The sequence below is a fragment of the Equus quagga genome, chromosome 6, assembly GCF_021613505.1.
Source record: "Equus quagga isolate Etosha38 chromosome 6, UCLA_HA_Equagga_1.0, whole genome shotgun sequence".
Lineage (NCBI taxonomy): Eukaryota > Metazoa > Chordata > Mammalia > Perissodactyla > Equidae > Equus > Equus quagga.
This window is the reverse complement of record NC_060272.1, coordinates 38,775,120-38,800,246: the sequence shown is the minus strand read 5'-3', so window position 1 is coordinate 38,800,246 and position 25,127 is coordinate 38,775,120. Positions and strand designations below refer to the sequence as shown.

Here is a 25,127-nt window from a genome sequence, read left to right as displayed (position 1 = left end):
GATTACCACCCTGCTCAGCACTGGTGCCCATGTGATAGGATTTGAGGCAAATCATTACCTTATACATTTTAACACCTGAAATGATACCACTTACATTGCATTGTTGGTGAAAATTTTTATATGTTCTCTTGACATGCAAATATTGTACATAATTTAACTTTAGTATACCTTAATAGAAAGGAATTGAATTGACTAACAAAAAGGGAGAAAGAGACATTAAATTCCAAAAGTTCCAGTTGAGTGCTTATTCTCTGTATTTCCTCCAAACTGGAACATAGGTAGTTAGCTAGCTAGCTAATAGAAACAACACATAGGGTTTTAAATGGACATGAAAGCCAAAATCTTCCAATATATTTGAAAGAAAAATCATATGAGAATTTTTTTATATTCACGAATATTACCTGAGAAAAATCATTTGCTTTTCATCTTTTCCACATAATTGGGTTCTATGTGATTTAAAGAATTTATATGACTTTGTTTAAAACACAGAATTTTAGAACCTGAAAACGTTCTCAGACATTTACTACTATTCCTTAATTTTACTAATGAGCAAACTGAAGAAAAGGGAGGTAAACCAAAAGATCAAAAAGGTAAGTTGCTTTAGTTCAGAGTTTTTTTATTTACTTTTTATTTTTGCTTAGATTAATGGTAGAGTAGATAAGAATAGGAAATGCAGTGCCCGAGATCTCAGAGAACTATCATTAATGTTTGTTTTTAAAATTCCCTTTCATTTTGCTTGCCTATGAATGTCTAAATCAGTGGATTTATGGTTAAACCCTGATATCTCTCTACCGTGTATATTCTAAATATATGAAAGGCACATAGTTGCCTATCTGGCATATTTCAGGTCTTCAAAAAAAGTAATCTGCACTTCTCCTTACAATCCCCATGACACAAAGTGCAAATTCAAGAACTGTTAGTCTTTATTAAATTCCTCTTTTTCAAACATTTGTGTAGGACTTTACAATTTACAAAGTGATTTTACATTCATTATCATCATTAGATTTTTACCTACTTAATAACCTTGAATTGGTGGCAAATCTAGAGGCTCATAGTTTAACTGCTGTCCCCAAATCGTACCAACACTAAGTGTAGATTCAAGGCTCACACCTAGATCTTCTGAATCCAAATATAGTTCTCTCCATCTGCAGCTTACTCCATAGTGGAAATCAATTGAATCCTAGCATATTGACCCCTGGTACCAGTTGATGTGTCAGTCTTTCTCTAAACCTGTATTGCCTTCTCCCCATAGATTTTTCAAGGTGGAGTCAAATAAGTGCAAAGATATAGCTAGAATTGTCTATCCAGTAATGTGGTAGTGAGCCACCTTAATTAAATTTTCCTTAATCCACATTAACTATTTCTTCTTCTGGACTGCATTACTCTAGCCTCTCCATGATAGTTCTGCATTTTTTTTTCATATTGAATTTTACAAGTATTGCATGAATGTCAGATTGTGAAAACTTTGAGGACAGTTCGAGGTATAGTTATTTTGGTGTTTTCAACATCTCTGCATAGTTTAATGCACATTGGTCAACACGTGAAAACATCAAGAGCTTTAAAAAATATATGCTCCAAATAGGCCCACAATTTACCTAAAGTTAAAGATAATTAATGGCGGTAATATTATATTTTAACATACATCTTCACTATTTCTAAAAATATTTCTAAAAATAATATCAATAAAGTAAGAGATCTTACCTAGACCATGTCTATGTGTTGACATTGGTGGTAAGACAGTCCAAGTCTTGGTTTTGGGATTGTAACATTCAACAGTGTTCAATGTCTTTAAGCCATCTCGACCTCCAATTACAAAGAGTTTGTCATCAATAACAGCCACACCAAACTGCAACCTCCTGCCGTTCATCATCCCTGCCTGGATCCACAAATTTGTTCTGAGGTCATATTTCTCTATGGTTGTAGCTCCTGATAAAACATAAAATCAAAGAGTCACCATTTGCTACTAACCCAACATACAACCTACCCAAGGCAGTGTGCAAATTAGAATGTGAAAACACTCTTGTCACATTCATTTTTCTTAGAGAAAAAGTGATAGAAAAAACAAAAAAGAGTAACAATTTAACTACTTTATTTTCTCTTCTTGGCAGACACGTGATCAAAATAGACACAAATGTTCAATTTGTTTGAATTATACAATTATCTCATGCTACACTATTGATTCAATGGAATCATTGTTGGGCATGACAGTCCTGTCAGCAGATTTTACAACTTCCCTCTAGGACTGCTTGCCATTTTCAAAAAAGTAACATAATCCTAGCCTGAAAAACATTTATGAAAGCTCTTTGAAATAACTAAGCTATGTATATTAACTTATAATTTCTGAAAGTGAAGTTAATTTAAAAAAGTTTTTACCATATTTCTCTTTAAATTTATCTTACACCTTAAGTAACAGGAGGTTTCCAAAGTCAATGTTAAGATATTAAACAAATGTCTGTTATGCTCTTTTTAACCTGCATTTGGGGAATAGCTTAATAGAATTTAGATATGTAAAACGATTTTCTATCCTTATCAATCATGTTCTAATCTCTAAATAAAATATCTTATCTTTCCTAAAAGCTTTTTATATATACATTTGAGAAATGCAGTAAATCTGACTAGTAAAATAGAAATTGAAGAAGAAATAAACTAAATCGCTGATGAGATACGTTCGTTTTAATAGATAGAGTTAAACATTTCACATTAAAATGTCTGCCTCAAACAAGTTCACAAACGTTTACATGATAAAATATAAGCTAACAAACACCCATATTGCTTAAGCGTTTGATCTTAATGTTGAGATTCACATTCACCAATGTTTCATCTTCAGTGATTAAATATGCCTACAAAGAGAGTCAACATTCTTATGTACTTTCACTTAAGCACTGAAGATCTATTTTACTTGTAATGTACTAAAGGGACGAAAACCAGGGAAAACATTCCTCGGGGGACTAATTTACTCTTTAAAATCTAACCAGCAATGAACTATACAAATATAAACAACTTGGTAGGAGTTTTGCTAATTGAAGTAAAAATGATATAATTTATTCTCAATTTTTATTCAAAGGTAACAAAGCAGCAATAACATAGATACTGAGTTAGATGCATAATAACTGTTTTCTGACCTTATTAAAAATATGAGTTAATTTCCATACAACTAAATATGAAGTATTATAAAATTATTATTTTTAGAATAATAAATTGTAATGTTCATTAAAAGTCATTTGATACTGTTTAGTAACATAAGGTGTATTATTTAAACAAATGTCCGTATTTTATGCTTAAATATATTTTTATATTTTTATTTTGAATGTTTTATTCAATTCTATACAGATCGAAATTCTAAGGTGAATTAAATTGTTGAATAATTTCAAGATCATCTGAATTCTCAAAGTTTAGTAGCACTTGGAATTTCATGAATGCCTAACTAAAAATTAAGAGTTATGTGCAAGTACTTCTCTCTGATGACTAAGTCTTGACAAATGATGATAGAAGAAATAGCGTAACCTAATCCTAATTAAGCCAGTTCCATGAGACCTATGTTTTGCAGATATGGGTAGATGAGGAAGTAAGTATTTGAACAACTGCACTTTCTTTAATCTCCAAAATGTTTGCAGAGAATTGAGGTCGAGTCATCCTTCTAAGATGAAATAGTTGGGACTGGGTAAAGTTAATGGCTTCTGAGCAACCAAAGTTGTTGTTATTCAAAGGGGAGCGTGAGGACCTGATTTGAGTTTCAAAGTCCCATCTAAACAAGCTACATGTGTCTCAAATCGCAACACATGGCAGGATATTTTACTTTTACAGTGTTCTTCCTCTAATTGCAGTCTTCAAAGGTGACCTATACTTTTCATCCTAAAGTTGCTACATCAGAAATAGGAGCACATCCCTGTCTTCCTTTGTCAAATTAGAAGCTGTGTTAATTTCCTACAACTGGTGTGAAAAAATTATCTCAAATTTAGTGACTTAAAAACACACATTTATTATCTTCCAGTTTTGGAGGTCAGATTTTCTAACTCCGTCTTACTGCACTAAAATCACGGTGTTGGCACAGCTTTGTTCCTTTCAGAGGGCTCGAGGAGACCACTTATTTTCTTGCCTTTTCCATCTTCTAGAGGCCACACCTGTTCCTTAGGGCCCTGTCCTCCAGCTTCAAAGCCAGCAACATTGCACCTCTCTGACACAATCCTTGTGATTACGTTGGGCTCATTCTGATTTAATCTGATTTAATGTAGAATAATCTGCTTAAGTTCAGCTGATTAGCAACCTAATTCCCTTCACAACCTTAAGCTCCCGACCCTCAACCTTGCCATGTAAACTGACATATTCATAGATTCTGGGGATTGGGGGGGTCATTATTCGCCAACACCAGAAGCCAAGGCTTATTTTCACTCCACTCTTCAATTTTGCTTAGTTATAAAAGTCTAGTAACACAAAACAAAGAAGGATCTCTTCATTTGTAGGGTTTACATACAGCAGCCAATGTGATTATGTTCTCATTCAGTCAGTATGTAATATAAATGTTTTCTCTGCCTTTTAATGATCACAAAGGTAAGTATGTGCTTTCCCTTTCTCTAATGAGAGTTATTAATAATAATATTCTTTAATTTCCTTGCCATATACTTCACTATGTCTGTATAAACTTCTCAATTCTATTATTATTATTATTCTTTTTTAATTTATCAATTTGTGTATGAGTTCTGTTGTCTTCATTTGCTTCTAAGAGTATATGTATTCCCTCAGTGGTTTCCCGAGACAGAGGAAGAAAGACAGAGCCATTCTCTCTGAGAAAGTTTACCCTGTGTTGTTCCTTAAAGGCAATATTTGTCATTACATAAATTAAAAACAGAATATGAATAAAAACGGAGTGCTGTGGTTGTAAGCAATAAGTTTGAAAGAGATTAAAAAGGAAAGTTTATTTTAAGACATAGTTACTTGGAGGTTACTCTGTTAATGAAAACATCCGTGGTTATCTCAGATGCCTACGGGTTGTGGGCACGACTTCAAAATGTGTTACTACAGCACAGTAGAGTCCTGACAACTTTCATAAACTGGAGAGTGCCCACTGTGAGATTCCAAACAGTAGATCTAAGCAACTAATTTAAAATGATGTTTAGGCTCCTTAAACCAGGTATAATGTGCACATCTGGCTGTAGAGGACTATTGTGAGGGCTGGTTAGATCCCTATCATTTTGCATCTTAAATGGTTGACCACTGCTCTTAAAGCAGTTGAAGTTTGCCTTAACTCTTATAGAGACTTTTGCTGTTATTCTGTGAGCTATCACTTTGTACAGTAGCAATATTATTTTATAAAATATGTAGCATAACAGTAGAACCTAAAGCAATTTGTAAAACTTCCTAACTTAATGTAGTTGTGTGATTCAAAGATGAATCTCATTCTTGGTCTATAGAACAATATGAAATAAAATGGCAGGTATTTTTGAGACTAAGACTACATATGATATTTTTCTATACATTTTTTATACTTCATAATTTATTTATCACAGACCTATGTGCCAGGTAAGGGCTGGGTGCTTAGCATGTATAGTAATATAAAGTTTTGATGTTGCTTTATTTGAAAAGACTCCTGAAATGATCGTTTTCTGTAAAAAGTAACATCATGGGAAATCATGACACATATCTTATTCAGGATTATGTAACATATTATGCATGTCTTTTGTTGAAATATGCTTGTTAAACAAACATTGAGTAAAGGTGTCCTGAATGTAGAGTTTACAAACAAGATATTAATATTAATAGATAATATTTAGTGAGTACTTCCAATGCTCTAATCTTAAAAGATTTACATATGTTAGTACATTTAATTTTTGTAAAAACCTGATGAATAGGTATTATGATTATGCCAATTTTGCAGAAAAGAAGCCAAATCAGAGAAAGCTTTAGTAACTTGCTCAGTGTCTCTTGGATGATAACTGGTGGATCCGCAATATTATCCTGGCTCTAGATCCCACTCTGATTAACACTTCTCTTTACCATCTCATCGTAGTTCTAGACGAAGTTAATTGCAATTAATATATGTGGTAGGCAGAATTTTATAAATGCCCCTCCCTGAGATTTGATGGCCTATTTTCTGGAACCCATGGATATGACTAGAAATCACTCATTGATTCTTGTGCTATCTGGCACAGCTGACCTTAATATAGGGAGATAACCTGGGTGGCCCTGATCACGTGACCCCTTGAGAATGGAGAGATTTCTCCAGCTAGCAGTAGAAACGGAAGTGAGAGAGCTTTGAAGCACAAGCAGAACTTGACTTGCTGGTTTGAAGATGGAAGGGACCACAAGAGAAGGAATATGGCTGGTCTCTAGGAACGGAGACTGTGTCTCACCTCATAGCTAGTAAGGAATCAGTCCCTCAGTTCTGCAACTGCAAGCAACAGATTGTATCAACAATCTGAATAAGCTTGGAAGATGACCTCGAGTTGCAGATGAGAACACAGCCTAGCCAACATCTTGATTTCAGTCTTTTGAGAGCTCAAGCAGAGAATCCAGACATGTCACCTTACTTCTGACCTATAACACTGTGAGCTAAAAGACGACAGTTGTTTTAAACCACTCTTTATGGTAATTTGTTGCAGCAGCAATAGAGTGTAGTTTAATTTGCATTTTAGAAATTTATAAAGTATTTATTTTCCTAGTTCACTAACATAACTAGAGGATATCAGATACAACACGAATACGAAAGCATTGTCCTGATGACAAAACAAATAGCAGGCTCCTTTCTCAAAATGTAAAACTCAGAAAAAGTGCTCAAGATCTTATCAAAATGTGGTTTTAGTCTCTTTGGAGCTGTTTATTCATACAGCCAAATATGATTATTTTAGGGGGAACAGTAGGAATTACTACTTTTACATTCTGTTTTGGTATTACAGATGGTGGGACTTATTCCACTATCCGTAATTCAAATATTTAGCAACCTTACTTATCTTGAACATGGAACAGCATAAAACGATAAAAAGTTTTCTGAACTGACAAAATACATGTCACAAAAAGCTCCTATAAAGAAGATAAAGCTCTTATGTTCAACTCACGAAAAAGACTTCCTGCTCTTCTCACAAAGTCTTTTTACTACAATTGAAATGCAATATTTATAAGCTCAGATACCTGACTTCCACGACTTTTTACAAAGCCACAAATGAGAATGATCTGGGGCAGCTGAAAGTAGCAATCACCGACAGTGAGGGAGTAGCCGGAAAAAAATTACATTGTCTAAACTCAAATAGAACAGTCATTTACAGCTATTAAACAAAGAAACAAACACGTTATATAACGCCTAAAGAACATTTTGGCCCAACGTTGATGGGCTCTTGATGCCATCAAACCATTAGGGAAAGGTGAAATTATGTTAGATGTATTCTCTTTAAGAAAGCAGTAAATATCAAGAAGCATTTTGGAAAAATTTAAAAGCAAAGTGTTTTTCATGATACTTAAAATGTAAGACCTAAACCTTAAAGAAAATATCATTATAAGGAATGACTTATTTCTTGAATCTTTTGCAGAATAAGATTTTCATTGACTTTCATATATTTACATAATTATGAAAAATACAGCTTTGGGATAACATTCTTACACTTATGTAAAAGGTATCATTGCAGGGAAAATATTTTTCAAGAACAAATAAAAGTCTTTAGATAATTTGTTATGTTTTATAAGGATGGCATTGTAAACATTTCATAATCATCAAAATAATTTCATATGTGCCAAATAACCAACAAAATTTCGTATTTCTCTCTGCTATAAATATAAACCATTTGTAAAATGGTAATAGACTGATATACAGCTATGTATAGAGATATAAATGTAAATATATCATTAAGCTTGATGCTGGATTTTGAAGTAAATACATAAATCTGAAAAATACATCATTATGTTTAGTTTAAACTAATTCACTAACATCAGGAATACAAAAGGATGCCAACTTCTTGGCTCACAGCCAAGGGAAACAAAAGTATAAAACATAATTTTAACCATTTGTATTTTATGTAGTAGTTAACCTTAACAAATAAACATTATTATCTTTAAAACCTTAGAAAAAAAATAAGAGCTTTCTGGAAGTTGGAAAATCAGATAAGCAAAATAGAAAAACCAATGCAATTTCTTTATGAAAATAAAAATCACTAAGATTGTATAAAGAACAGAAGAACCTGTTTAAAATAAAAACAGCACTTCTATAAGTACATTTTCTAAAAATAAAATTAGCAAGATAGGTGCCTGTTCTAGATAAAGAAATTTAAAACTCTAATGAAAGATGTCAATTCTAATGAATGGAAAGAATCATACTTTTTTTTTTTTGAGGAAGATTAGCCCTGAGCTAACATCTGCCACCAATCCTCCTCTTTTTGCTGAGGAAGCCTGGCCCTGAGCTAACATCCGTGCCCATCTTCCTCCACTTTATATTTGGGACACCTACCACAGCATGGCTTGCCAAGCAGTGCCATGTCCACACCCAGGGTCTGAACCGGTGAACCCTGGGCCGCCGAAGCAGAACATACGCACTTAACCACTACACCACCGGGCTTTCCCCGAGAATCATACCAATTTTGAATGAGATGATTTATTGCAGAAATGATTATCTTACATAATCATAGTTAATATAATAACATTTGTATAAGGTATTCATAAAATTATACTTGTGTGTCTCTGGAAATTCAAATGTAAAATATTAGGAAATACATTTTGAAAGGCCAGACAATCTCTAATACAAACAAGTCCTGAGGGAAAAATGGCCTACGAGATGCTAAAAAATATGATATAACTATAGAGATTTTTAAAAAATTGCTTTATGATGAAGTAAAATAACTATGTTAATGCATCTGAAAAGAAAGCCAGAAATAAGCCTGATACATATGAGTATTTATAAGCTAATAAAAGTGGCTGTTGAAATCAATGCAAAATATTTTATTATTAAAAAATAGTGCTAAGATAACTAGTTATCCTCTGGAGAAAAATAAATAAATAAACTCGGATTTTGCCTTACTCTCTATGCCAGAATGCATTTTAGATGAACCAATGACTAAAGCACAACACACACGGCCACAGAACTCGCTAAGTGATTCTTTTCTGGTTAACAGAAACAGAGGGACTTTAAGTAAACTGCCCCCACTCACACTCTACCAAAACCTCAAATGTTCTGGAAGATGAAAAAGTAGGTTATTAATTTTTACTTCTAGGTGGGTTTAAGAGCAAAAGGCCATGAGGGACAGCCACAAGACCCATAAGTTATAAAGTAAATATTAATATATATGTGTATATATGATCACCAACCATCTAAATATAAAATATAGTTACATCAAAAATACACAAAGAAACAAACAAAAAACAAAAGACTGAGAACATTAACAACAAAAACTTTTTTTTTTTTTTTTTGGTGAGGAAGATTGGCCCTGAGCTAACATCTGTTGCCATTCTTCCTCTTTTTGCTTGAGGAAGATTGTCACTGAGTTAGATCTGTGCCAATCTTCCTCTATTTTATATGTGGGGTGCCACCACAGCATGGCTTGATGAGCAGTGTGTAGGTCTCCACCTGGGATCCGAACCTGCGAACCTTGGGCCTTTGAAGCAGAGTGTGCAAACATACCCACTATGCCACCGAACGGGCCCCAACAACAAAAGCTTTTCATAAATATAACAAAGGGTGAATTTCCTTGATATATAAAAAGATTTTATAAATCAAAAAGTAAACTAGAAACATTAAAACAAATATGCTAATGGCATTAGCAGGCAATTAATGGGAAAGCAATATGAATAGCATGTAAACGTTGGAAAATTTACTTAAGCCTTCCTAATAATTAAATAATCTTATTAGGTATTCCAACAAATTTAGGAAATGTGTAATTTTGATCTTGACATCAAAACCAGCTTCTTGACATTATATCAGTGCAACTTTTTTGGGAGATGTGGAGTGTGTGTGTGTGTGTGTGTGTGTGTGTGTGTGTGTATGTAGCAAAATACATAGGAAATTTAGGAAATAGGAGGAGTTGAATTTTGATTTGTAACTTCCTATTTTAAATATTTTACCATAAAAATGTCTTAGTTCTATAATTGAAATACCAATTCATTATTTTAAAAGCAGCTTTTGGTGTTGCTAATGATGTCATAGGAAAGAGACTTTCAAAAGGTAAGCCAAAGCTTATCGTTATTATTTTTATCATTAATACTCAGCAACCATTTTACAGCAAAGATCTCATATATTAAAATAAATTTACAGCAAAAGAACACACATAGTAAAGCATTATTACGAGTATATTTTATTTTTTCATTTTCTTAATAAATGTTCACTGAACGTAAACTTACACCACTTGACATTTTCAAATCAAATATTTATTTTCATAACTATTTGCCAAAAATGAACCAAGCCCTCGCTATTTATATTATTATTAAAATGCTTTATGCCCCAATAAACACTTTCCATATACGATTTATTAGAATTTTTCGAGCTTTTGTTGAAAATGTGGACACTGGGCAATGAAAGCAAAGTGGGGTCTAGTCTAGCATTCCTGACTGTACGGCAGAAATACAGGTCACTGAGACGCCTTTTCACAAGTGTGCTGAAAGAAAACGCGGTCTCATTGATCTTCACCTAAACTATAAACTCTTGGAAAACACATTTTTGCCTTTTTCATAAACAAGTACCCACCCTTACTAGAATTAGATATATTAATTGCAGGCTCTCTATCTACTGACATTTACTCATGTCAAAGTGAAGGCTTACATTAGTACCACATTAGGTGAAAGTGTAGTGATTTCTACTTATTTCTAAGTATTTTACTTCTCATTCGCTCTGATGTCCATCACAGAAGTAATTTTAGGTAGCCCGGAGGAGTCTCCTTTTCTTTGTCAGGGACGAGCCACACATTGGAGGATTAGGATCTGGTAAGTATGAAACATTTGCACAAACACTCACAGACTTACTCCCCTGTGGGTCTGCAACAGGAGACTTAATTTAGAGATAGAATGTCATTTATTATCGTTACTGTACATTCACAGGGTGACTGGTAAAAAGAATGTACTGAGTACTCAAGAATTTATAATTATGGTAGGCATTTTATCATAACTCACTAATTTATTATTCAATTTATATTACTTGAAAGACCTACCGGATGTACACTGATGTGGCTCAAATCCTTTTGCTACCAAGAGGCTAAATAAAGTTATTATTAGAATATATATATTTTTTTTTGGTGAGGAAGATTGGCCCTGAGCTAACATCTGTGCCCATCTTTCTCTATTTTGTATGTGGGATGTCACTACAGCATGGCTTAATGAGTGGTGTATAGGTCCGTGCCTGCAATCCAAACCTGCAAACCCTGGGCTGCTGAAGCGGAGCACAGGAACCTAACCGCTATGCCACTGGGCCAGCCCCTAGAATAAATTTTGAAGGATTTGACTTATAATTTTAACTCTGATCCATCCTTAGAAGAGTCACCAGAAATGGTTGCTGCCAAGATAGTCACTAGGCTTTGTGTCTTTCTAGTGAAGATGAGGCTATGAAAGGAAACTTCACTGGCAAGTGAATCACTTTTCACCTGAGAGACCCTTCTTTCACTCTTTAATAAAAAAACATGGCTTCCAGGAGCTGACCTGCCTTTGTCTGAAGACTGGGCATGATATAAACAACCAGAATTTAACTTAACACATGAGCATCTTTTGAGATTCTTAAGATTGTTAAGGAAGCAGATATCTTGACTTGACTTAGTTCTTCCCCTGAGAACTTGGGGAAGTATCGTTCTCCCTTAAAATATCTCTTAGCAGCCCAGTAAGTAGACACGTATTCCAGAAGAAAATTCTTTGTGTCTGAAAAAAAAATACTGGGCTTAGGCTGACATGATGTTATTCATGGTTTTGAGTTGTTTCTATAGCTTGGTGCAAACTGATGACCTTGCACTGGTAATCTCCAATGATACACTTCAAGTTCAAAGAAAACGTACTGAAGTGGAACCAAAGTGACTGAATGGAGTTACTGAGGCAGACATCAAGTAGGGCAGTACTCAAAAGGGCAAAGACGGAAGAATAAGCTTTCTTTTATTATATTGCTTTTCTTCAGAAAAGGTCATACAGTATTTTAAAGTTATTTCCTTCACCTAATTGCAAATGCTCAGGTTTCTCTGACACACAATTGTAAGTGAATCATTTTTTTAAAGCCATATGATGATAACTATTGAGTTAAATGCTTTAAAAATTATCCAGTTGTAGAATTGCAGTAAGAAAAGCTGTTCTGTAAAAGTTCTTGATAATGCTGCGTGTCCAGTTCAAGCCAAGGTAGTGAAAATAAGGTCAAGATGGTTAATTCCACCTATCTATTTCACTTTCCCTTTTTGCCTTTTAACAATACTGATAGTGATGCAAAGACTGATGACACAAATTTAAGATAAAACAATCTAACCAAGTCCTTTGAACAGAAAAAGAAAAATATCAGAGGTTTACCCCTAAAGTTAGATAATGTTTAAATTTTAAATATAATCCAAAGCACACATTAAATATTAGAATACCATAATATATTCTCTATAAGAAAATGATTCAATAAAAATCTCTAGGAAATTGTTTTTAATTTATAGTTAAGAATTAATGCTCTCCTCTCCTTTATGTTTTTTCATCAATATTTTTCTTAGCTATATTAAGAAAATTTGCTTTGAGTTCACATGAAAGTTGTTGGGCTGTCTGATCATACACCTGGATGTTAATGAAAATCAATAATTGACCTGTGGCTGAAATGAGGCCATCAACAAGGAGGCAATGCAAATATATAGGAAGAAAGGATGGTTTTAATTCTCCTTCTCCTGTCACTCGGTCAATCACCATCTAAGGGAAGGGTGGCTGCCATGCCATCAGCATGCTTGGTATAGCTTTAACTAGGCTGCATTTAGGGTTCACAGCTAGCATGCATGAGATGATAAACAACAACGTAATATTGCAATTTTCTTATTATTGTCTCTCTTTTACCTCCAATGAATATCAATTTTAAAGATTTTCTTCTTTTAACTCTTTGCTTATTCTTTCTTTGGAACTAAATAGTCTTATAAATGCTTTACTCCGAGCCAGGGGCCCTCTGCTTGCCCACTGCCATACTGCATGTAGGAAAGTGCATTGTGGCCACTTTGTGTCAAGACAGCAGTGCCTCTCCAACCAAATCTCAATTCCCCTTCAGCCAAAGCAGAGGAGGGCTGCTTTTTCAGAGGCTTATGCCTACAAGCAGGACCTTGCAGCTGCTGTAGCCTCACATACTAACATTCTAGTCCTACTTTTCTATATCAAGCAGCATAATTTTACAACATTCCTCAAATACAGGCAGTCCTTGCTTTGGGTGGTTCTGATATGCATGAATTTCAGTTACCTTGGTTTAGTTAAATAACACCAGTCCCCCAACAAATTTCAGTTACCGCAAAACACTAACTGTGAGTAACTGCACAAAGTACAAACTTTGCTACTAGCTCTTCAGTCCACAAGTCGCTACTTAAATGACAGACGTAAGTCATGATCAGTGACCAATCACGTCACTTCATTCAAAGTCTCCAGGTGAATGGTCATTGCAGAACTCTTATGGAGTTCATACACAGGCTATTGGGCTGCCTTTTTGTCTCCTAATGATAAACCCACTGTCATTTTACCAAAAAAAGAATAATTGAAGAGGAAATTGGTCAACAAAGATGTAAGTAGAACATAAAAAGGAAAAGTGATAATGCTGGAAGTGAAATGATAATAGAGTCACAGACTTCTATACTTGGTTGGTTGAGGGTGGCCTCTGGAGCTTTAACCCCCATCCTTATCTTGCATTATTGGGCTTTCTGTGCAGGGGCCATGCAGTCTGAGCTTGTTTTCAATATCTCAAAGAATGCTCTTAGGCAGATGAGCAGGGGGACCAGCAGGTGGCTTGTAGTGTGCCAAAAACGTGCACAGAAACTGCTCACTGCATTGGCCAATAAGTTAGAGTTGGGTCAAAGGAATGTGACACCACACGTTTTTTAGAAATGTGCTATAGAGGGTTATTTTCTTCTATAATGGGTTGGAAAACTTTTTCTATGAAGGTCCAGATAGTGAAAAATGTAGTCTTTGTGGGTCTCCTTATGGGTCTCTTTGTTGCAACCATATGGTCATTATAGAGTAAAGGCAGCTATAAACAATAGGTAAACAAATGAGTGAATCTCAATAAAACTTTATGGACATTGAAATTTGAATTTCACAAAATGTAAATATTCACTGAATACGTCATGACATACTATTCTTTCTTTGATTTTTCTCGACCGTTATAATAGAAAAACTAAAGCTGTACAAAACAGATGGTGGACTAGATTTGGCCTGTGGGCCATAGTTTGCCAACCCTTGGTCTTAAAATATCAATAAAATATAAATATTCAGAGAAAATGGCACTTAGCAAATGTGTATCGGTCACTATAAATCAAAGAACCTTCATTTTAGAAAGAAACTGAATTTCCAGAGAGCAATTTGTATATCAGATTTAACTTATTTGGGTGACCTTCCCCAGCCAACCTTCACAAAATAGCAACACTCCCCTCATTCTGTGCTCCCCATGCCCCTTTCTTTATATGTCTCTATAACTAGTCATCACATCAACTGTACTAACTTGTATGTTTGTTTATAGACTCCTGAGTATAATTTAAGCTACAAGAGGCCAGGGACATTTACTGTTAGTTTACCAGCACTAAGAGCAGTGACTGGAAATTAGTAGGTACTCAACAAACATTTGTAGCAGAATTAGATAGTCCAAGAAGAGCGAGTTTGTAATCGAGAAACCCAAGAAATACTGTGGAACCAGCCCCAGAAGGGATACAATTATAATCCAATAATACTTTCCAATTATTGGGGCAGAGATTTTTAAAAAGTCTATTTTTTCCTAATTTGGGAGAAAACGCAATATTAGCAGAATTTTCAGAAACTCATATTCTCTTCAGCATGTGAGCACCTATAAAAAAATTTTAATCTAATAGAATTGTAATTAGTAAGACTGCCAAATATATCAAACAGTTATTTATTCCTACCCATGCTTCAAAGGTAGACATTGGCAATGCTCACCTGTAGAGATTCCTATAAAGAAGTCCCTTAAAAGTAAATTATCATTATGTACAACAAAAACACCTCTAACTAGAACCTTCTGATTATAGACCAAGTAAATATTAAGAACAGTATAAACCATTCATTTATATAACTGCTATAAAATACACTTAATTTAATTATTCTTATAATAAAGAATAATAGCTGTTTAAAATCCTTATCTGAAAAAGATTAAATTAATGTTTACATTGAAATTTTGACGTATATAAAATTAGAAAACAATGGCTAATATAAAGGGTTAGAAATACATACATGCAAATCACATGGGCAAAAGCATAACTGTATGTTTTTGTAAGTAAACTCATGTGGTTCATATACTTCCTGTCAAAAGGAACTTTGTCTAGAAGTCAAAAGCTTACTGCTGAGACCTTTCTTCTTAGCTGGGTTTGTTCCGTGAACCACAAAAGCCTCTATCCCAACGACAGAGGCTTAAATGTGAACAAAAATTGCCAGCAGAGAATAATATATAACATTTCAAAATCTTACGTCCACCATCATTTACTGAATCAGCATTCAGTTAAGGTTTACATATGTTCTTGTCTTGATATTTCTCACAACGTCTCAAGAAGATATGTAATATTGTTCTCATTATGTATACGAAGAGTACTTACATTTGGAATACTTAATTATCTTGCTAAAGATTACAAGGCTCACACAGCTCTAATTGTTTCAATTTTACTAAAATGAGTAAATGTAGTGCACCAAGAAGTATTGGGGGTTGTTGGTAAGGATTTAGGCCTAAAGTACTTAATTTAGCCAAAAGTCCTGAAATAATTAAAATTGTTTTCTTAAAAATCACTTATGTTTCTACTAAATGCACATCCATGTGGACTTAGATAAATATACACATACATACATAGTTATATTTTCAGAAGTTTAAATCTAGTATGGAAATTTATTTTTGGCTTGGTATTTTGTTGTTGATACAAAATGGAATACTTAGTTTTCTTTTGTATAATTTGCTTTTAGATAAAATAAAAAGTAGGTAATTAATTGTATGACTATACTCCCCATATAACACAGATCCTGGGACTTTCTGAAGTATCAGCATTTTCACTCCTCCCATGTCTTGCTTACCAGGAAAACTGAGGTGGGCATCAATATGGAAATGATTCTCTCCCCCTCTCTCAGTAAGTATGGTTGGATTCCTTGAATAATATGTACAGTTACTATGACTCCAGTGTAATAGACTAAATTAAATATATTTATCCCTTTTGGTGTTTATTCATGCACTTTGCTCTCATTATTGTCATCTCTTGGTGGGTATATCATTATGTGTATAGATCATTATCTACAAGTGTACATTTGTATTTCTGAACCACATTCATGCTGCATGCTCTTAAAAGAATTCTTTAAAATTCAAGCATCAAGACCACCGGAGTGTGAAACAGAACTAACAAAAAATTCTTCAAAAGCTTTGACATTAAATAAAAATACGTCCTAAAGTTCTGGTATATCAAAGAATATTTCATACGCATAAAAAATGCCAAAATCTAGGTTGTTAGCCAACATGTGAAATGTTATTACTAGTAGAACAAAAACTGTGAAAAAGCAAAAGCAAGTAGGTTTAGTAATAACTAGCCATAGTGAAAACAGCTTTTTTGTGATTTATTTCATCATACATTTGTACAGTTTTCAGGAAGTAAGGAAATATTTTCTGTCATGTTTTCCACATATACTTTTTTGCAAGTTCTGTGTCTTATAACATCAGCTTATATATCTCTTAAACATAAATATGCAGTGGCCACAAAAAATGCCTATATATGACTGTTCACAGTCGCTTTATTCAGAATAGCTTAAATGGGAACCATCCCAGTTGTTTGTTAACAGGAAAATGGACAAACAGATGACTATGTAAGCAATTAAAAAGAATGAACTATTGACATACACAACAACATGGATGAATCACCAAAATATTATGCTGATTAACAGAAACCTTAGATAAAAGAGTACAAAATCTGTGATTAAATTCCTATGAAATTCAAGAATAGGCCAAATTAATCTAAATTGAGAAAAGTTTAGAGGAGTGATTGTCTTTGGAGATGTGGAAACTGGGGATTGACTAGGAAGGAATATGAGAGAACTTTCTGCAGTAATGGTAATGTTCTCTATCTTGTTAGGGTTTTGAGGTATATAGGTGTATGTATTTGTCAAAACTCACTAAAAACTACATGTAAGATTTGTGCATTTCACTGTAGGTTAATTTTGCCTAAAGGCTCTAAAAAGATGTTGAAATCTAGTTAATAATATGCATGTTGATGTATTTAGGATGAAATTATTTATGTCTACAACTTTGAAATGTATTAAAAAAATTTGATGGGGGCCAGTCCCTTGACTGAGTGGTTAAGTTCATGCTCTGCTTTGGCAACCCAGGGTTCGCTGGTTCAGATCCTGGGCACAGACCTATACACCGTGGTCATCAAGCCATGCTGTAGTGGCATCCCACATAGAAGAGCTATAAAGACTTACAACTAGAACATACAACTATGTATTGGGGCTTTGAGAAGAAAAAAAATTGAAGGATGAGTAGAGGGATGGTAGATAATTAGGTGATAAAGCAAATGTAGCATGATATTAACTATAAAATCTAGCTGAATATATAGATGTTTACTATATGATTCTTTTAACTCTTTACGTGTTTAAGAATTTTATAATATTTTGGGATAATAAAAAATGTTAAAAACATGTTTTCAATAGAACTGAATTGATGTAATGAAAGTTGTAAGCACAGAATGCTAAGCTATAGAAGAAGCAGATGTAAGGCTAACTGAGGAGCCAAGGGTGAGAGAATATTACAGTAGGGTTAGACCAGCAGAGAAAGGGGGATAAAATGAGAAAGACACTGAAGCATATGACAATGTATGCATAAGGATAGTACTGCAACTAGTGTGGAGCTTGGAATCTGAGGAAGCGAGTGGTGAAAGCTGATAAAGATTAGAGGTCTCTTACCAAGACATTTTTGATGGAGACAAAATAGGAAAAATCTGCTGGTTAAATTTGGAATGCTAGATGGTGAAGGATAGACATTACACTGGTGAAAAATCGTGGGCTCTACCTGGGGGATGAGCCACTAATGAAGGTTTTTAATTTTATTTTACTATTTTATTTATATTTTTGTGTTTTAATGATCTGCTAAAAGTTGTGATAAATTGATTTGCATTAGTGAGCTGGATGAATGGGATTAGAGAGAGACTGGATGTAGGGAGATCGTTATCTGGCTAATTTATGAGCTGTAAGAAAAAATACATCTATTTGAGAAACACATGCATTATCCCAGGCCTGCAGGCGTAGGTGATAAAACTTCAACTAAGGCAGTGGAAATGCTGATGTAAATCAGATGGTCCTTGATAACGGATTAACTGTGGAGGGCAGAGCAATTCTGACGACTGAAGTTGAAAGCCAAGTTAGACGGAAATATTGCTGATAGGGTATATTCCAGACAGTATGTTAAGAGTTTTTCATAGTAGGAAATGATCTTGTGTTGAATCATAGAACTTTTATTTAATAATTATACCATGTATTTCAGCCTAGATATACTTACTCACCGAAAAATAGGATTTTTATATTTCATATCTGAAAGTTGCTTTTCTTTGTTCTTTGAGGAAATAATACACACATGAAAGTTAAATGAAAAAAGTGAGTGTTTTGGAATATTTGTAATAAGATTTTTAACTTCAAAAGTACATATTGAATGTGATCTCTATAAATTTTTATTCACATACATAAGTTTTCTGGAGATTTAAGCATACGCATTTCTTGGCATTTAAAAATACTAATTTAACAGTTCTTTATACCTATCCTAAGAATAAAAATTTTAAACACAGGCTGAATTTTAATGCAATGTCTGTTATGTTACATTTTGAAGATATGTTATTAAAAGGTAAAGCTCATGAGAAATTGATCAAATAGAGAATTTTAAATTGGGGGAAATAGTTAAAATATTTATAATTCTACATGCAAAAATTAATTTACAAAACATGAAGCAGAAATAAATATAATAGAGCATCTTTAATTTTTTCAATTATCTACTTTCTTATGTTCCCAACCTGTTCTTTAAAATCATCAAATAAGGTTTATTTACCTGGCCAGGTATTTTTTGTTCATCCATTACACTAGAGAACTAGTTCTAAACTTCTGTAAAATATTAAAGAAAAATCAGATATTAAGAATTAAGAGTATGTCAGGCTGTTATGGTGGCATTTAAAAAAGTCACTCTCAGCACATCTCATCACAAATAGGTTAACTATGGGCAATAGCGTAGAAGAAATAACACAAATTTTGGAATTACACAGAACCCTAGATTTAAACTCTACCTTAATTTCTACTAAATGGTAGAAATTAAGAATGTTTTTTAACCTCTGTCAGAATCAAAATGATCAAGAATATACTCTCAGCATGAGCTGGTTGTACAAAGTAAATGAAATTTTGTACGTGATGGTGTTTGGAAGTAGGTATTTAAAATATATGTCACTGATGAAATAATTTTATCATTCCCAAATGATCAGGTACTAAGGACAAATATCCTAGGTTCATAATATATTTTCTGCTTGAAATGTCCTAATTGGAAAATTATTTAGGTAACGCTAATCTTCTATTTATAATATGCCTTTCAAATCTTCACAAGATTATAAATAAAGGAGAATTTTATATGAATATAAAATTTACATCGATAAATAGTATATTATACTTCAAAGCTAATCCTTCATATCTAGATAAAGAGAACTAGTTCTATAGTAGATATATAGTTATGTATATCTACTATATATAAAATAGACATATAGATTCTATATCTATATCTATATAAGATTTGTTCATTTTGGGCACCCACTAAGATCACTTAAATAAGTTGTAATTTAGATATAGCAAATATTTGCTGCAAGCCTGCTATAAGTAACAAGTGTTTCTGAAATTATAACTGTAAAGTTCTTCTTTCCAAGTTGCTTATAATTTAGAAAAGGGAATTAACCTATTACATTAGAACAAATATACTTGTGAATTTATACTTGTAGTTCTGAATATTTGCTAATGATCTTTCAGATCCAAGACATCTATAAATTTCTATTTAAGCTCAGCTATGAATTTGAATTACATTTACTATCAGAAGAACGTGTGGGAATTCCATCAAATTGTTGGTGAGTCATCATCTACATTGTAATCAGAGCTATTCTAATTTATTACGCAACATAATCTAATACTCTGAAATAGCATCATTAACTCCATTTTAGAGTGGAATTTATATCTGAATATAGTATACCAAATTAGTGAATACTCAAAAATTATTTAACCATGGAAATGTCGGTGGTCTCTTTATAAACGCTATGTGAAAATTGGGAACAAACCAGGTTATCAATAGTTTAATTCTAAACAAAATACCTCCTCTCCAAAAAGTGTAGAACATAAAACTAAAACAAGTCATCTGTGGAGAAAATTCAGAATGGAAAAGGAAATGGACGCTTCTGCTTGTTAGAGCAGAAGACATGCTGAAGTGCCCTCTAATTATACCAGTACATCTGGGCAAATTGCAACAATAACACTTTTTTTTTTTTTTTGCATTGCTGGACTTAAACGAAAATAAGGAAGAAGTTCAAGAGCACAACCAAATAGCTGAAGAAAAGTGAGGGGAAACCTGAGAGAGCTAACTGAGTACAAAAGCCAGCATTTCCTTGGGGCAGATGTCTACACCTATGATAGGATCTGAAACGTCTGCCTTGGGTCTAACATAAAGTGGGAGAAAGATCCAGAGACTTTGCATTAAGCCTGGAGCATTGAAGAGGACTGACAAACCTGCAGGTCAGTGGTGGCCCTAGTTCCTGGTTGAAGCCAACGCATATTCACTGGAGGGAAGCATGAAAGAATTTTAATCTAAAATGGAACTGGGGGATATGAAAGAAGAATCTGATGCACGTGTCCTCAGGAAAATAAAGTTTAAGAAACTAGAGACTGATTTCTTGTAAATGCCTGCTTTGGAGATGACAGAAACTTATCTCCTGACCAATGAAAACCCGCCAAGGATCTCTCCCCATCCTGAGCCAATTAACTTACTTCTTGGACTCTGGTTGGACTCCCCATCTTTTCACTCCTTGCTCATAAATACAGCCCACCCCAAACTCTCAACGGATTTGCCTGTAGCTTGCTACAGATTGTGTTTCTGAATTGCAATTCCTTTGCTATTCCAGCACAAACAATTTCTGGTAATTACAGCTTGCCTCAGTTTACCTCTGTATTTAGGTTGATTTATGAATCCTGAATTTAGGCCCCCCAAATCCCCACAGAGTAAATGAAATTTACTATGATTTCAAAATAATGTCACCCAACACAGAAGGAATGAAACTAACACAAATGAGGCTTGTCAAAAACAACAAGCAACAGGGGCTGGCCCCGTGGCCGAGTGGTTGGGTTCGCGCGCTCCGCTGCAGGCGGCCCAGTGTTTCGTTGGTTCGAATCCTGGGCGCACACATGGCACTGCTCATCAGACCACGCTGAGGCAGCGTCCCACATGCCACAACTAGAAGGACCCACAACGAAGAATATACAACTATGTACTGGGGGGCTTTGGGGAGAAAAAGGAAAAATAAAATCTTTAAAAAAAAAAAAAAAAACAACAAGCAACAGACTTAGACCATCAAGCTTTTAGATGTTAGAATTATTAGCTACAGGATATAAAATAAGTATGTGAAATAATTAAAGAAATAATAGATAAAAAAATACTCAAGTAAGATGAGAACATCAACAATTATCATATAAATCTCAAAAAAATTCAAAGAGAAGTTTTAGAAACAGCCAATGTTGAAATTACAGATTCACGGGGCCTCTGCTTTTAACTATGATGGATTAGCTTGCATCAGACAAACTATCTCCACAAGAGTAACTATAAAGCAACAGTTTTAAAACACAAAAATTAGCTGTTTAAAGACATTAGAGACTAAAAAAGACAGCTAGCACTTAAGAGGACAAAGTCCCAGATAGGAGGGATGTGAAGTGAAATGAGCCTAACATTCTTTGCCATTTTCCCCTTGAGAAACGGCTGATTGACAAGCAGCGCGGCTGAGAGCCCTGAAGTACTTTATGGCTAGGCCTTCTTGGCAGACACATGGGACGAGGAAGACAGACACAAAGCTGCAGTTCAGAGCCACCAAGGTAGACAGGGCTTTAAACTCAGCAAAGAGCACAGCAGGACAACATTGCTTATCCTCTCTGGGCGTTTCCTGATTTCTAGGACATACACAACACGAGGCAGAAATGCAGGCAGAAGATGGCAACTTAGATGCTAAAAATTAGTAGAGTTAGTTCTTCTGAGATGAAAATAAAATGGCATTTGGGGCCCACCAAGGATGAACGGTCCTGACATAAATATTGAAGGCAAACGCGGAATAGGGCAGCCCTCACAAATACTCCATCTGAGTATCGAATCATCCAATCCTTGCTTGGAAGCAGGAGTTTTGCTCTTAAGTGTCTGTCTAAAAGAAAGTAAACTGTCGCTGAGAGAACTGAATGTTATTCATAGCCTCTATCTGTTTTCATATACAGTATTCATCATCCTTTCAGGAATTGCCACGTATGGTGTGCTACCTACTAGATATTTATAGCAAGCTTGTAAAATATTGGAATTATTCTCTTTAAAATAAAGAAAATGAGAGGAGTACTCCATAAGCTGTTTCTATTGAACTTTATACTATATGGTGTAGGCAATTTAGCTCAAGCAACTAAAATAAAATATGTAATAACTGGAAAAGAAGGAAGTAATATGTCATGCTTCTTCATTTTATACATGATTATGCATATAAAAAATTCAAAATACAAAAAAAGTTCAATCTCTCTAGTGAGGAGGGAAATATAAATGTAATGACAAGAGAAATCTAAATGCAGTGACTTGGGGGTTCATTATACAGTTCTTTCTACTTTCGTTATGATAGAAAATTTCATAGTAAAAATTTTTTTAACACAGAAAATTTGTTGACAAGGCACTGAAACTGGCACTATTGTATTTCTTTTTTACTTATAATTTCTTATAAACTTTCTATAAAGAAATAGGCTCATATGTCACAAAAGCTTTAACTTCCTACCCAGTAATTTATCATCTAGTAATCTGTGCAAGGAAATGCTCAAAGGTTGGGAAAAACTCTTAATGTGTGCAGATGCTAATGATGGCATGATTACAGAAAAAGAATTAGATACCACCAAACGTTTAATAGTAGGCCTAAGCTCAAACAAACTGTGACATTTCCATGTGAATAAGAATTAGTCAATTACTTGAATGATGTATTTAAAAAATTAATGAAATGGGGGCTGGCCCCGTGGCCGAGTGGTTAAGTTCGCGCGCTCCGCTGCAGGCGGCCCAGTGTTTCGTTGGTTCGAATCCTGGGCGCGGACATGACACTGCTCATCAAACCACGCTGAGGCGGCGTCCCACATACCACAACTAGAAGGACCCACAACGAAGAATATACAACTATGTACCGGGGGGGGGCTTTGGGGAGAAAAAGGAAAAAATAAAATCTTTAAAAAAAAAAAAAAAAAGCCATTAAAAAAAAAAAAAAAAATTAATGAAATGTAAATTCACACATGTAAATGAATAAAAGCAACAAAAATAACAATTTTAAGTAAGCTAAGAAATCTAAATACACCTATATTTGGATACCTGTCTAGATCATCACAGAGACAGATAAAGATAAATGTAAATAGTTATATTTCTATATAAATGCAGATATATAGTTATGGCTGTATACAAACACAGACACACGCATACTTCGAAATTTGGGGAAAGGAATACACTATCTCTTAATAATGGTAACAATGATTGTATTTAAGTTATAAGCTCATAGTTTTTCTTTTCTTACCTATGCTATTGTACATTTACCAGATTTTCAACACGTTTGTAATTAGTATGAGATAGTTATCTTCGAAAAAACACTATTTCTATGAGTATGAAACCAAACTATTTCTATTTCCACGGAATTGCCTAGTCAACATCATGATATAAATCTAACAGAGATATTTTGCTCCAAATATTTTCCATTAACCACTAGCATCAAATTTTATTTCCTAGTTTATAGGAATCACACGTTACATATAAGTCAATGCAAGAACTTGAGAGTAAGAAATTAGTGTTTTACCTCTAAGCCAACCTTCTAGAGGATTTATGATGATTCCTATGTGATTTGTAATAAAATTCTTACCAAAACAACAGCAAATTTATTGATACAATTTACCACATTGATTTAAATCTGCATATGATTTCAATTGACACCATTTAAAAAAGTTGTTCTCCTTATAAAAACAGATTTTGTTATTTATTGCCTTTTAAAAAACTATATTTAATTTTATATGTCCCCTCATTTCTCATTCATAATAGAAAAAATATGAATAAATATATGAATGTTTTTAATTGGCCTTAAATTATGCTATAAATTATCGCATTCTTGAAGATTTATTTTTCAGTAATTTCCTGTTATAGCAGTGAATTAAATCATACTTTCTAAAACACACTACAAACTTCCATTTATAGCTTGATTCTTTTTTCTCCTTTGATTCCCCTTTCTTGAATGTTGTTTGCATTGGCAGAAAAGGCATTTACCTTATACATCATAATATTCATATAAATGCCATTTATATAAATTGCAATTTATATGAATATCTTATTGTCTTATCCCCTTTCCTGAGTCACATCACTATTATTTCGTAGAACTCCTATCATCTCATGCCTCCAAAGTTCCTAGCCCGCTTGGCCTTAAGTCATAATGTGATTAGGAAGGTCAGCCTGAGTTCCTGCTGAGTCCTTTGGTAGTCTGTTTGGTAACAAACATGTTGGAATGGCTTTTATTAGTTTAACCTCTTTACACACTCCATCTCATGTAATCATTACATCTTTTACAGAAACAGAATATAACGCTGAGAAAGAGTAAAATGAACTAGAGATTTCAAGTGACAGTACTGAATTGGAGCAGTCACCTCTCTGATTTCAAAGCTGACTGTCTCCACTAGGAACATCATCTGCCTTCTAAGACCCCTGGAGTTTCAATCAGAATCGATCCTGTTAAGCTTTT

At 34.0% G+C, this 25,127-nt stretch overlaps 1 protein-coding gene across 1 annotated transcript in view; it reads right to left on the bottom strand.

Moving 5' to 3' along the window:
* Nucleotides 1-25,127, bottom strand: part of KLHL1 (kelch like family member 1) — a 333,377-nt gene that overhangs the window by 62,210 nt on the left and 246,040 nt on the right. The window contains exon 7 of the mRNA XM_046665048.1: nt 1,702-1,926. Coding sequence (XP_046521004.1) covers nt 1,702-1,926 — 225 coding nt within the window. The remainder of the gene's footprint in view (nt 1-1,701; nt 1,927-25,127) is intronic.